Source organism: Bombus terrestris, chromosome 10 (assembly GCF_910591885.1).
Source record: "Bombus terrestris chromosome 10, iyBomTerr1.2, whole genome shotgun sequence".
In the NCBI taxonomy this organism is placed as follows: Eukaryota; Metazoa; Arthropoda; class Insecta; order Hymenoptera; family Apidae; genus Bombus; species Bombus terrestris.
Genome location: NC_063278.1, coordinates 20,401,307 through 20,416,479, shown reverse-complemented (window position 1 = coordinate 20,416,479; position 15,173 = coordinate 20,401,307). Strand labels below are relative to the sequence as shown.

General features: G+C 24.8%; 1 protein-coding gene across 3 annotated transcripts; it reads right to left on the bottom strand.

The window, feature by feature from the left end:
* Nucleotides 1-210: 210 nt before the first annotated feature.
* Nucleotides 211-13,290, bottom strand: LOC100645615 (serine-protein kinase ATM). Of its 3 annotated transcripts, none has more exons than XM_012320019.3 (18): nucleotides 13,053-13,287; nucleotides 12,692-12,847; nucleotides 12,177-12,597; nucleotides 11,647-12,000; nucleotides 11,158-11,554; nucleotides 6,693-11,044; nucleotides 6,057-6,383; nucleotides 5,686-5,991; nucleotides 5,381-5,595; nucleotides 4,812-5,152; nucleotides 4,163-4,629; nucleotides 3,802-4,031; nucleotides 3,543-3,659; nucleotides 2,872-2,943; nucleotides 2,486-2,631; nucleotides 2,304-2,410; nucleotides 1,252-1,530; nucleotides 211-1,056 (listed from the first exon to the last, which is right to left on the bottom strand). In XM_012320019.3, exons 1-18 carry the CDS (start codon nucleotides 13,122-13,124, stop codon nucleotides 878-880), a joined length of 8,538 nt encoding a protein of 2,845 aa, XP_012175409.1. In that variant the 5' UTR covers nucleotides 13,125-13,287; the 3' UTR covers nucleotides 211-877. The 3 variants fall into 3 exon arrangements, with proteins under 3 accessions (XP_012175409.1, XP_003403363.1, XP_020723905.1); XM_003403315.4 differs by having other exon boundaries at nucleotides 2,788-2,943; nucleotides 13,053-13,286; XM_020868246.2 differs by lacking the exons at nucleotides 211-1,056; nucleotides 1,252-1,530; nucleotides 2,304-2,410; ... (1 more) ...; nucleotides 2,872-2,943; nucleotides 3,543-3,659 and having other exon boundaries at nucleotides 3,863-4,046; nucleotides 13,053-13,290.
* Between the last annotated feature and the right edge of the window lie 1,883 nt (nucleotides 13,291-15,173).

The following is a 15,173-nucleotide window of genomic DNA, read 5'->3' as shown; positions in this document are numbered from 1 at the left end:
TTTTTATATCCCTTATTTTATGTGTATTCAATTCGTAATTTACGCCTAAGTCATTATATTTTGATATTCATAAAGTAGTTCTGTATTGATTTCAAATGATACATTATGCCAACTGAGGGTTGAAGATTAAATCTATTAAAATAACGATGTTTTACAGATATAGATAGATAGAGATACTTTAGATAAAAATTTCAATATTTAGAATACATATACTTTTTATATACATTTTTTATTTTTTTAAGTGGTGTTACTTATACAGAGCATTTCTGAAATTATGGTACATGCAGTCGGATGGTGATTCTACATGCAAAGATAAGTCGAAAAAGAAAAAAAGAACACTTTCGTTTAAGACTTCGTTCTCGAGAAAAATGAGTTTGAAAACCCATCAGATATTCGTGTATTAACTGGATATTTCAAATTATGAACTTCTACTTCTGTATTATTAAATATGGACAATGCCACGATTTGCTTCCTGTTACTATTGTTATTTTATTTCCGCGACATAGACATTACTTTTCTTTATTCTGTATTTAATTTGCATTTTGAATGATTTTATAAATAAGAATAAGATTAGTACTTTTTAAGAATCATTTTATTAATTAGGTACTTAATGGATTTAAAAACTCATTTTTTTTCATAAGTGAAACTTTAAATGGAAAAACGTTTTTCTTCAATTTATTTTTGTATGTAGAAACACCACGCTTGTATATTTCAAAGACACCTTGTACATATTTATATTTATAATTCGTATAAAATTTCAAATAAATAAATTTAAAATACAAATATCATACTTTTAAAGTAGTGTTATGAAATAAGTGATTTCTAAACTTATATAACATTTGGATAAAATTTTTCGTTTTTTTTTAAGATTATGAAATTATAGGTATGGTTGCCATCCACAATATAAACGACAAAGATTCATAGGATCATGGGCTTCTTGTATAAGTCTTTCAACTTGACCAGATACACTAGATGCTAATCCTTCTTCAGTGCCTTGTAGTTTTTGCTCTATTCTCAAAAGAGCTCTTTCTGCTGTCTTATTAGTTGCTTTAGAACCTATCAATAATAAATATTTTTAAAATATTTTTCTGTAGTACTAATATGATACAATGAATGAACATATTATATTACATTATTCATATATTTTCAATAAAATATTAAATTTCATTCGTAGAATATTATTAATTTATGCGATTACTATAAAAAGTATAATACAAGAAAAGAAAATGTGAAAGCATAAATTATATTTACACTGATTATTTTCGACTAATTTTGATGAAGTTCCGCTTTGAATGTTACGTGCTTCAGCGGGCGTTATAGTCCATTTAAATAATGGATCATATAAAAGAACTTGAAGCAATGTTATAATTATTTGTCTTTGATCACGTAATACGGTTAATGTTTTCTCACAGCAATGTCTCATTGTTCCCTCCACTCCAGATACACCCATACCGTCTACAATATTTCGTGTAAGTCGAAATGGAATGGTTTCAGGAACTGGCAATACTTTTCCTTGTTCAAATGCTATGCCTATTATATTTAATAACAAAAAAATTGAAGTATTTATAAATTATATTATTAACCCTTTGTACTCGAGAGGCGACTTTCAGTCACCACGGCATTCCGTGCTGCAACTCCAGTGGAGAGCAAGAGGCGATAGTCCCTATCTATCGTTGTAGATAGATTTCGACATCTCTAATTGATGAGAGTGCAATATTGGTTCGTAAATTGGTTCCTTAGCTCTTTGTGTTCTTTGTTAGGAAGTGTAAAGTGTTAGACTTTAAAAAAGAGATGAAATATTTAATCTCATATCCCTCCGAAACTATGGTTCAATTATGGTATTGAAACAACGTTTCCAACGTTAGTTCGGATTCGACGGTCATGGCAAAAGTATTATAGTTTAGAAACCCTAAAAAAAGTGGTTTTCGGAAGTGAAATTAGCTCAAATGAAGATGAACTTGATTTTGAACTGTTGAAAAATGAGATTAATTATATCAAGAATGCATCTTGGTGAATGCTTTATAAGTTATCATACAAAAAGATACAGAAATTAATATTACAAAATCATATTTTCAAAGACTTAAATATAGATAAATTATTAGAATATAATGTTTTTGTAAGTTAATTTGTACATGAAATCATTTTACACTAGCTGTAAGACACGCGTCACGTATACGCTAAACCATCCGGAGTAGCTGCTACGCTCGGCTGAAAAAGTTCTCGAGTGCAAACGGTTAATAATAGTACTGATAATACAATGTTGCTAATATTACTAGTTTCAAAAATTACGTAATCATATTTACCAAAATCAATATGAATTACTTCAGCAGTTATTTGATCAATTAAGATATTACTTAAATGTCTATCTCCTAATCCCAAAATATATCCTGCCATTGATGTTGTTGCTATACTGTGAAAATATAGTAAGTATAATTTAATGAATATAATAAATTCAAGAGCAATTACTATATAAAAGTATTATTACCTGCGTGTATATGCTAATCTGCGTTCAAACCACGTCTCAGGTGATGGATATCTTTCAATAAAAAAATGATGCATCACTGGATGCATATGTGCACAACAATCCATAAATACTTTCAACTTTACATTAGTTGATGATTTTCCCACTGCCTAGAAATAAAATTTACGTTATATTTCCATACTATAATATTCTATATACTGTAAGATATCGCATAGTCATTATAAAATTCATACTGCAAATAATAATCAAAATAGAAACAATACATATCAGTTGTAAAATTAAATCTTATTTGAATATAATCTTACTGCTAGTTTGTCTCTACAATAATTTGCTTTATAATCCTTTGGATAGTATTTCTCATGAAGTCCTTGAATAGTACTTGAACCTACCAATATAGTTATGATAGGTATTGTTTTATCACACCATTCAAGTATTCCTGATCTTTGTGTTAATGGTACAACCTAGAAAAGTAATAGAAAGACAAAAGTATAGGAAATATAAGATTATAATTATATTAACATATAAAATAGATATTTAATATGTCTGAAATAATTTGTATCGCTAATTAATCATATATTAATATTAAAGAAACGTGTCTGCTTAAATAATTAATATTAATCAATATTAATCAATTTAGGAGAAGATAAAGGGGATGCTGCAAGAGTAATTAATTCAAGTACAGAAGTAGGAAAGGAGCAAAAGAAAATGATAAAAAAAAAAAAGGGAAGCTCTTATTTTGGAATGTGGCAGGAGTGGAGAGAAAAGATAAGGATTTTTAGAAATATGTCGAAAAATTTGTTTTTATAGAGTCAGCAGAGACATAGGAGGACAAAAGCTGACAAAGAATACAGGACATATTATCTAAGGGATTTGATTCGGAAAGAAAGAATTTATCGAAAAATGGAAGTCGGAGGTGTAGAAGGATAAGTTAGTTGTTTAATGTAAGCTAAGTCCATCTCATGGCCGGAGATACTGAAAAACGTTAAATAAATAAGAAAAATAATAGTAATTAATTTAATCATGACAAATTCTTGAAATATAAATAATTTGTTAATATTACCTTATAAGTTCTAATTGTTAATTTTCTACGTTTAGTATCTTTATGAGATTTTAATAATATATTCATTACATTAAACACTTGTTGCATTACAGCATCTTGTCGTAAATCATCTCTTCCCTAAAAGTATATTTAAATAATTAAAAGTATATAGTATTCTCTCTCTCTCTCTCTCTCTCTCTCTCTGTCTTTCGATAATATCAAATATAAATGTTTTTTTATCCAGTACTGAACATATTATGTAATGCATTTAATAATATACCTTTATTAATTCATGTCTATATATGCCATCTGTACCAATACAAGTTAATTTTTTTGGAGTATTTATACCTCCAACAGTTTCATATGATTCTGTATATTTAACAATGCCAATCACATTGTTGTAATTTCTGGATGGTCGTACATCAATTGTTAATGTTAGCACAAATATGTTTTCAAAATTTTTTATCTTTAAAATCTTTTGATTTCTTGGTATTTTAATTTCATAACCCGCTAGAAATGGAAATTCTATGATGAAATATTCTACAATTAGAACTAAGTTTATTACACATAATGTCTATTTATATGTATTGATATATGTATAATTATATTTTCATTAAAAATACAATAATATATCTACTTACATTTATTTGAGGTAGTTGAAAGATTAGCCAACATAACTAAAGCATGTGATAACTTTTCCATTTCTTGTATAATTAAATTTATATCTGATTCTTTTATTTCTTGTAACAATTTTTGTGTTCCAAGAACTCTTGGTTCTAGTGTTCTACTTTTTCTAGCTGTATTATAATCATAATCACCATATAAATTTTTTAATGCTAACAGAACTGGTAATGTATGATGTGGATGTTCTAAAGCACAACGTTGCATAATGTTATATATTTTTTCAGAAAACTCATTAAATTCATCATTCATATGCGCAGCTAATTGTGGCACAAGTGGAATAAATTTGAAAGATGGTAATCTGTTAAGATTTTCTTGCAATAAATCATTAACTTCCTTTTGATGTATATTGTCTAACCAAAGCGCAATTATTCTAAATATTAACAAATTATAATTTTCGCTGTGCTGTAGTGCTATTAAGTAATACCTGTATGAAGCAATATAATAATGTTTATTTATAGATATTAAATAAGATAATATCAATTTTAACATAATTAACATATATTAAAATATATTAATAGTAAATGAAATATAAATATACTTCATTGATATGTGAAAAACAGAAATTATAGAGCTCTTTTATGAACTTTGTAGAAATATGGAACTTACTTTAATGCTAAAATCAAATAATTATCTTTTTCTTTTTGTATATGTTCCAGTTCTGCAACATCGTTCGTATTTTGTCTTTGGTTTAAAATCATTACACTTCTAATATCTTTATCTTCACTAATTGAATGTTTATTAATTCCTTTATAGGAATATGTAATACATTCTTTTAGATTTTCAAACTGAGGAGATTTCATATATGAACTAATTTGCTGATATTGATTATCAGCAAAACGAGCTAAAGCTACTTGTGTATCATGCAAGTCTTTAACTGTATCAGTATTTTGTGTATTAATTGATGTGTTTATATCTATAGATTTTAAGTAATATTTTTCTATCACAGTCTGAAAGATAATAAATAACAATATACATTATCTATTTATTATGTATGTATATGTATATAATTTATTGTAATGAGAGATGTATATAAGATATTGTAGTGAAATAAAATAATGTATTAAAGCTTAGTACACCTATAATAAATAATAATAAAATAGATAAAACTGATAATAAGGTACTAAGTAATCTTAAAAATTTCATACTTTAATTTACTTTTATTTCATGATACATACCTGGGGATTTTCTGATTTTGTTTCAGCCATCCAATCTCCATAAACTCTTAATATTTGTGCTCGTAATTTTGCATCTAAAGTTTCCTTTTGCATTAAGTTACGTAAAAGATATCGTCCAACATCTAAATCTTTCCTAACTAGTGCTAATAAAGATTCTTGATAAAGTAATTGATCTTGAATTTTTGATGGTATATCCTTTTGTTTTATTAAGATATCTTCATAAAAAAATTAAAATATGAATAAAATACATGTATTTTATAATTGAATACTTAATATAATGTTATAATAATCTTAATTATATATACCTAATGAACGTGTAGCAATATGCAAATTATCTTTATCTGCTGCTATTTTTGATATTTGCAAATATGTATTAAAGAGCGCACTTTTAATATTTGCGTTATTAATTAAAGTATCATTTATTTGAAACATAACAGTTCTTTGAGTTAAAATGGGTTCAATATATTGAAATTCATTAAAGTTTGCAATATCCTGCTGTTGCCATTTATGTAAGATTTTTTCATATTCGCCTTGTTTAGCAAAGCTTAACTCTTCAATTTCATTAATTAATTGCAATTGCATTAACTTTTCATATATAGTTTTACTACTTTCTAAAAATAATCAATTATTAAGTAGATAATACTTTTTCAAAGTCAGAAAGTTTAATAATTCTTACCTAGATTAATGTTCTTAAGTGCTTTGATAATATTTATGCGAGCATTTTGAATTGCATTCTGTATAGCTGTCTCATTACCTTCATGAAAATATTTTAATGCTTCATAATGATAAAAGTGATAATTATGTTCAGTTATTTCTAATTTTAAATTACAGTTATTTTGTGGATATAAAGCTTGATTTGTCTCGCAAATATCCCAATTGCTAAGTCGCCAAGCACATTCATACTGAATGTCTTTATCTATTTTTACACCATTATTTGACATAGTAGATATAAAATTACTAAGTAAATAATGAAGACCAGACTGATATAATCCATTTGCCATTTCTGAAATGTATAATACATGTAATTACATATAATTTAAAGTTATTATAATGAAAATATAATTTTCTTTTTAATAAATTACAATTTATTGAAACTTTATGATCATTATAAATAAATTTTGTATACTTTAAAATAATAAATTTCTAATTAATATAAACACATAACAATTTTGAAATATTTTGTTTTATATTTACATAGTTTTAATGTCACATCAACTGCGAAGTGTTAAAATGTTGTTAATAAATGTTGTGCTAAAATTAATTTAAAATTATAATAAGCTCTCAAATAAATATGTAATTTTGTAATACTCACCTTTAATTACTGACATATTTCCAGAAGAAAGTTCAACATCTTGTGCAGGCATTACTTTATCCCATTTATTGGTATGTATATAATGTTGAATACGAGTAGAATGATCATGCAAATGTGAAGAACCAGTGCCATTAATTGCATCAAAATCACCTATCTTAGCGTAAGAATCTCTAAGTATATTTTGTATCACTTTCCCTTGTTCAGCTGATTTTTCATAGACATAATCAATTTTTGAGATATTAGTAAAGTTATTATAATCATCTAAAATAGTTTCACAAGACATTTCTGCATATAATATTGCAGTAAAAAATGCTGAACAGTATTTGGCAGCTTTTGCAATACATATATAATTAAATTCTAAATCATTGTTTGGAACTTGCATTCTAATATAGTTCACAATATTCAACATACAACGTACAATACAATGATCACAATTTGTAAATTTATGTGAAGGAATGCTTGGTTTTATTGTAAAATCAAAATGATATTCAAAAAATGTATTAATACACAAAGATATGGTACTCATAAACCGTTTATCTATATGAATTATCAAAAAAATAATTCTTGGTAAAATTATTTCACAAAAATCAGTACTTAACGCACAAATGGGGATTAAATTTTCAGAATAAAATCCTGTAAAACACTCTAAAACATTACATGTTAATACTGTAATCCAACTAGCGTATGAACCATCGGACTGAGTTGTCCAAAAGGCATTATCTGACTTTATAATATCATCAATTTTTGTGTAGTTTATAGCAATGTTGCTCATTTTTGAGTTTTTGTCCTTTATAAATGGCTGAATATAATTTAAAGGTAATACTGCCTGTGATTCATTCAAAACAGTTTTTAAATTGTTCATGTATTCAGTATTTAACAACTTTTGCCCCCAAGAAGATGAAAGTACAACATCCAGTATATTAGCACTAATTTTTCGAAACTCAATATCACCTTGAAATAAAAATTGTACCATTGTTATCATTATTTTATATGATAATATTTCTATTAAATCAGAAGATTCTTTAACATGACTTTTCTCAAAATATATCATTGATGTCAAATCAGTTGGTCCTAATTCGCCTAAACATTTTACAGCTTCAATTGAAACATTTATATCAGACGATGCTGTTAATTTTATGAGTTTGTATATCAATCGATGCAATATGCTTGAGGTACAATCTTCAAAAAAACCATGAAATGTTTCAAGTTTATCATATAGTTCTCGTAATTCTTCTTTTCTTGTAGATAATTGTATTCGTAAATGAATAATATCTTCTATGCTATAATGTATATCTTTATCAGTCACTGTACACAAAAAATGTTTTACTTCTTGTTCCAAACTATAAATTTCCTTTGCTTTATATTTCAAATCATTATGTATCTTTCGTATCTTTAAAAATATAGGAACATTTGGAAATGAATTTAATTTCTCTATTGCATCAGATAATATTTCCTTTTGATCAATTATTAAGAACTGAAGTATTTCTAGAGCTATAGGTATCTTCCCTGCTTGTGCTATAGGAATTAAAGTTATGACAGTGAAATTCAAAATTTCTTTGATTTCTTCAACTCTTACACATAAAACATGTTTTATAAATTTGTAAAAATATTTACATCCTAGTTTACAAAGGGTATCGTCAAATAATTTAATTATGTGAAGTAAACTGTAACCAATATCTTTTATGATATACATAGACAATGTATTGAAATATTCTTCTTTCAATTCTTTAATAATAAATGAACAAAAGAATATGTACTGATGAAAAGCTTTTATCTTATGCTCCTCAAATTTCTTTTTATAGACATTATTAATTAAATGTGATAATATTTTTTGTAATACTCTTGGGCAATTATAAACTAAAAAGTATTGTATAGACATTTTTGGTATAATAAAGTTTTCTTCTATGTACTTTAAACAAATAAGCATTGTTTTGTTTTTAAAATGAGGAGGATCTGATATTGCAAATGATATTCTTTCTCCCAATATTTCTTCAAGGTAATCTTCATCGTGTAATCTTTCAATAAGAAATATTAATATTTCTTCAAATTTTTCTTTAAACAAGTTAGAAAACTTCCTCATTTCAGCAAATTCATCTTGATTTGATTTTAATTTATAAAATATTTTTCCTACTAATGTTTTTGATCTATTTCCATTATTTTCATTAATGCAATATAATAGCCATGATACAATTTGTGGAAAAATATTTTCAATGAGTTGTTTAAATGATAAATTAATATAATTGCAAAAGGAAATGACACTAGAAAGTTCTAGATTTTGAAATTTAATAAATGCTATTGTATTACTATATATTTTATAAAATTGTTCTTCTGATTTACATTGTGTTAAATTCCAAGGAAATAATTGTGTTGAATATTTTGAATTAAACCAGTATGTCATTAAATAACTTAAATTTTCTTCCATGATGTTTGAATAATTGATTTGATTTGCCATAATACTTATTGATTTTGAAATTATTTGACTTTCTACCTTCTTATCAATGCTAAACTGTAACATTGTTAATAATGCACGACACTGAAATGTTCCATTGGTAGATATTATAGCAGCAAGCATTAGTGAAATATTTGCTGTGGTAATTTCCTTCTCGTCTGTTTTTATTTTATCATCTGTTTTACTGTTAATGGTTAATTTATTTATTGATTTTTCTATTTTTGTAAATAATATTTCTTTCCATTCGAAATTAATATCCTTTAAAGAATATATCTTTTGTATACACTCAATTATTTGCACTTGTGCAAGAAATGAATGACTAATAAGAGATGATAAAATTCCTTCAAATATTGGCATTTGATTCAAAGTATGACATGTAGTATAACAAAAATGGGAAGGACTGATATAAATAATTTCTGAGAGACATTTAATAAATTCTTTATGAGCAAGGACACCATATCTTTTTTCAGATCGCAGCTTATTAAATCGAGCAATAATATTCATTAAATTATCTAACTTGTAATTGTAAACTAAAGCATAATTAAAGAAATATGGTAAAACATTTAATATATAACGTGTAATTGTTTCATCTTTATAGCATTCGTGATATAATTGCAACAAATTTTTCAATGGTAGTTCATTGTGATTTTTCCATAACTCTTCTTTATCATATTTTGATAGAGATTTTAAAACTGTTATAGCCATCATAAAATCAACTGTATGTGAAAGATCGTACATATCAATTTTAAGCAAGTTATTCATAAGCTTTATTTGAATTTCACATTTTCTTTGTTTTAAGTTCATACAACAGAATAATGCTAAAGCTTTTGTTGTTTGTATTCTTATTGTACCTTTGTCACAAAAGTTACATGGCTTTGTTTGTATGACTTTTCTACCTAAATATTTATGACCATTTAGTCCAGACTTATAGCCATCATAATAATCCCGATTAGTTTTATAATCGGAAATTTCATTGTCCTCAATATTCATTAAACTAAATATGTTTTCTAGCATTTTTAATGTTGCAGATGTAACAATTATTTTTGCTATATCAGTATCATATGATGTTCCATACAATATATTAAGTGCTTTTGTTACGTTAAATAGATAATTATATTTGCTTCTTGATGGATTAGTTATTTTTTCCAATGAACTATAAGCAATATCTATATAATTTTTCAATGCCTGTATCAAAGATAAATCTTCAATATTTTTAGATACCATATTCAATTCTTTCATCATTGATAAAACTTTTGCTACAACCGCAATCTTTATTATAATTATATGAAGAGCATTATTTCCATCTTCAATCATAACATGTAAACTGTTTATTAAATAAGTTACAATATCTTCCATAAACAGTACATATCTATTTACTTCTGGCTTTTGTTCTGCATTTTCCACCTTCTCTTTAGTGAATACATTTTTTTTATACCTTAATAACAAATAATAATGTTCAATGTCTTCATAAAATGACTTAGTATTTTGTTCAATTTTTAAACAATCACATATGTCATTAATATCATATTCATTGAATTTTATTTGTTTCTGATGTTTTGACTTTAATGTTATGCCAATAAGTAATAAGCACAGTTCATCAATTCTTATCTGTGTTGCCATTTCGTGCCAAGGAATATTTAATATCCATTTTATAAGACATGACCTAACAGAATTTGTATCTATTGCTGGTGAAAGTACATTTATATTAAATACTCTCATATTAGTATGCAAAGGCAAATGTTCACAGATTACTATCAATGTACGAAGACTCATAATAGACCACTTAATAACATTTGTCAAATATAGTTTTAAAAGTGCATTTGGATTTGTTATTTTATTATGTATTATAAAAAGCTGTGTGAGTTTATGAGTTGATATTTCATTCTGATTTATGTTTAATGATCTAAAACAATAAGTTACTATAGACACACAAACATAAAATCAATATTTTAAAAGAGTGTAAAATAATATAAAATAAATGTATATGACCTAAAATCTAAAATAAATAAATAATACCTTAATAAAATATCCCATATTTGGTCCCAATAAATATTTGATTTTTCTATATCCATTATAGAACATAGTTTTTCGTTCATTAACAAAACAGCAGCTAGTTCAAATAAATTATTTATGATCTTTTCTTTCTTAAGAGATAATGTGAAAAGATCCACTAAAACTTTTAAAAATATTGGAAAATCTTCTGATTTTAAACATTCAGGATATTGGTTAAGCAATGTTGTTAAGATCTGTATCATAGGCCAAGCTTCTTCTGGATTATTATCAATAAGCATATCAACCGGTCCATTTATTTTGACAGCAATTCGTCTGCGTTTTGCTGGTTGTATATAATCATAATTATTGAATGATGTTTTCTCAGTGATCAAATCTGGATTTTCCATTACTTGTTTAAAAACTAAAACAATTATATTTATTTTTAGATTAATAATTAATAAAATATATTTATTTTACATATTTTTTATTTTAAAAAAGTTACAAATATATTACCTTCAATTGCAAACCAAAGGAAGCTCTTTGAAAGTATATCAGCTTTAAAATCTTTCAAAATCATTAGATACATACTTTTAAGAGAATTGTACCATTTTTCCCAATCATAAGCATAAGCACCATCACAAGTTTTACATACTCCTTTGGGATGATGAATTTTTACAAAAAATAGTAAAAGTTTATATTTTTCAATAGAACTGTCCAATCTGATTATATTCGGTAAAATATTTTCACTAAAATGACACAGTGTAATTCTATATTCTACTGCAATTTGTTGACATATTGTATATGTAACTTTGTAAATAGATTCAGCTAAAATTTCTCCATTTTTTTCTACATCAAGGAAAATACTTTCTAAAATTAGAAAAAGTTATTAGCTATAGCATGTTTTATTATGATGTTGAATTAATAATATATATATATATATATAAATTAGTTAAATTATAGATAATATATAGTTGTTGCTTTTAACATGGAATTTTAGAATAAATTTTAATTAAAAAGATTGTTTCAAAAATTTCTTTACATACCTAAAAATAATAGTATTTCTTTTACATTCAAAAATAAATTTGTATGCAAACAACCATATTCAATGATCATTTGCAATGTATCTAAAACAACTCTTTTACTTGTAGGAGAAGACATATATTTATATAAATTTAAACATATTTTTAACAATTCCTTCCACTGTTCATGAGTCATGTTCACCTGATATATCCTAAATGGTAATATATAAGAATTTAGCACATTTATATAAGTATCATGATAATATTCATATATATGTGTCCTTAAAATTTGTAAAATTAAAGGCATTATATCTTCACATTTTAAAAGTGGTACTTTATAACAATTTGCATGTCGAAATGTATTTTTTACAAGTATGCATGTATAATTTCGTTCAGTTATTGCTGCTTTATTAGAAGAATCTTTATTAGCAAGTCTATCTGCTTCCTTGAATAAAAATAAAAATGGTTATAACATTGTGTACAATTACTTTTAACAAATTTCACTTTAATTATATTCTATAGCATAAAAATATATTTACATTTAATACTATCCTATGGACACTATGTGTTATATATGACCAATCTACAATACTTTGTGTTTTTTCTTTCATTTCTTTTCTTTCCTTTGTATTTTTACAAATTTCTAGTATTGCATCTTCATTTTCATATAATTCTAATAATTCCTGAACACACATCTAAAACGAAAATTATAATTTACATTTAGTACGATGAATAGCATTATCCTTCACAAAATGAAAGATTATTATTATTGAACAACGTCTAAAACATTAATACTTGTTAATTAATGTAACCTTTCTCGCTTAGAAATTGTCCCAAAATGATAAAGTTTAAAATTCAATGATATAAAACAAACATTAGTAGGTACATATGTATACATACCTTTTTACTTGCAACTTTTTTACTATCTGCATTTCTTAATATTTCTTGTACTCTTTCCAAATATCTTGACATTTTTATTCCAATTCTTAATATTTACTTATATTATATTACATACTCCTGACAAGAAAATTCGTCAAGTTACATATGTGTGTATATATGTAAATTTTATATATACACATATACAGCAATTGATAATACTGACAATACTATATTAGTTACTAAAAGATGTTTAACCGAAATAATACTTACTTTTCATTCTCAAATAATCAAATCTACGAAACTATCATTCTACTGGTTACTCTTTGATAAACCTTTTCTAATAAAAGTACTAGATGAACAATAAGATGCACTAAATTAATTATATAGAAGATATAACTGTGAATATTCGAATCAAAGTAAACTTATGTATAATAGGCATTTTTTTCAAGCATACTTATACAAAATACAGAATAATTTAATTCTAAAAATTGTAATGTTATATTTCTATATATGTTGAGAAAATTACTATATACAACGTAACCCGTAATTCAGCTCAAAGACAAAAATCTAGAATGATAATATTGCGCTGGGGGCTCCATTTTTGAGAAAATTGAGTTTTTAGATGTATGAAGTATGCATAAATTTGCTTAATTCCCAGCTAGACAAAAGTAGATAATCGATAGGAAGTTTTTATACATGTGAAAATAAGTAGAAATGTAGAATAATGTAGAATAAAGATTTTTCGTTTGAAGTTTCATTTTCGGAAAAATTAAATTTGAGATTTGCGTAGTATACGTGTATCGGTCTAATTCTTGACTAACATATCAAAAATCTATTTTTTCCAAAACGAAGCCTTAAATTTTATTTAATTAAATTTTATTCTTCATTTTCAATTTTTTTCGTATGTAAAATAATCTGTCGATTGTCTAGTTCTATGCAGTCAAGAATTGGTCAAATTCATCCATACTTTACAAATTTCCAAACTTGTTTTTGTCAAAAAATGAAGTCTCTAACGCAATTCTGTTATCCTTGATTTTTACCTCATTTTGAGCCATAGAATCTCCCTGACTCGATCCTGTATATATATATGGTACATACATTCTATAATTTTATTAAATAAATATATATTAAGCATGATGTTGAATTTAAACGTAATTAATGCAAAAAGGTTACTAAATGCGTAACATTACAAATTATTAATAGCATTATTTTCATATGACTTTTTATTATATGCATTTATATATATTTATTTATACTACAAAAATCGTTTAGTGATATAATATCATTGTTTCGTTTAATATAACGTAATAATAACAAACAGTTGACATACAAATGTTAACAAACGACATGTAATAAGAAAAATTTTAAATAAATTTATTAAATTTATTTAAAAGAATTTTTAGGTATAACGTATAAGTATTAAGAAAATATAATGGTAGATATTCATATATTTACATGATTTATATTATTCATTTCTTTAAATCTTTACAAAAATGTAAAAAAGTATATTACAAGTGTTAATTATTGTATTTTTTTATCTTTACGATTTTAATTAATGATTATATATGTATATTCTCTCATGCAATATTTTTCGAGAAAATTAGTATATTATAGTATATGCGATGAAGAATAAGAATATATGTAATTTAATGTATTTTAATGTTTAATAATATGGTATGTTTAAATATAATTTATATTCAGAAAAGATAATCAACATAATATTATCCGAATTCAATGCTTAAATCAATAATTTATATAATTAATAACTACTCTTATTATTATTTATATATATTCAATATTTCTAAAAATTATAAATATTGCCAAAAAAATTTTGTGTATAACTAAAAAAAAATGAGTGAAGATCACATTAAAAATTACAGTTCTTCATACATAGCTAAATTATCTTGCTTAGTACAATATACTTATGAAGTACAACATATTCAATAAAATTACATTTCTTATAAATTGTCAAAAATAAGATCGAATATTTTTTCATTTTTAATGTATTTATAATGTGTTTTGTTATTCCTTATTCTCAGATCTAAGTAAATAAAAAATATTTTATATATTTTTATATACTTTATATTTTAAATATTTAAAGTGCAATGTGAAAATACCTTTTGTTGAATACATTGAATTAAT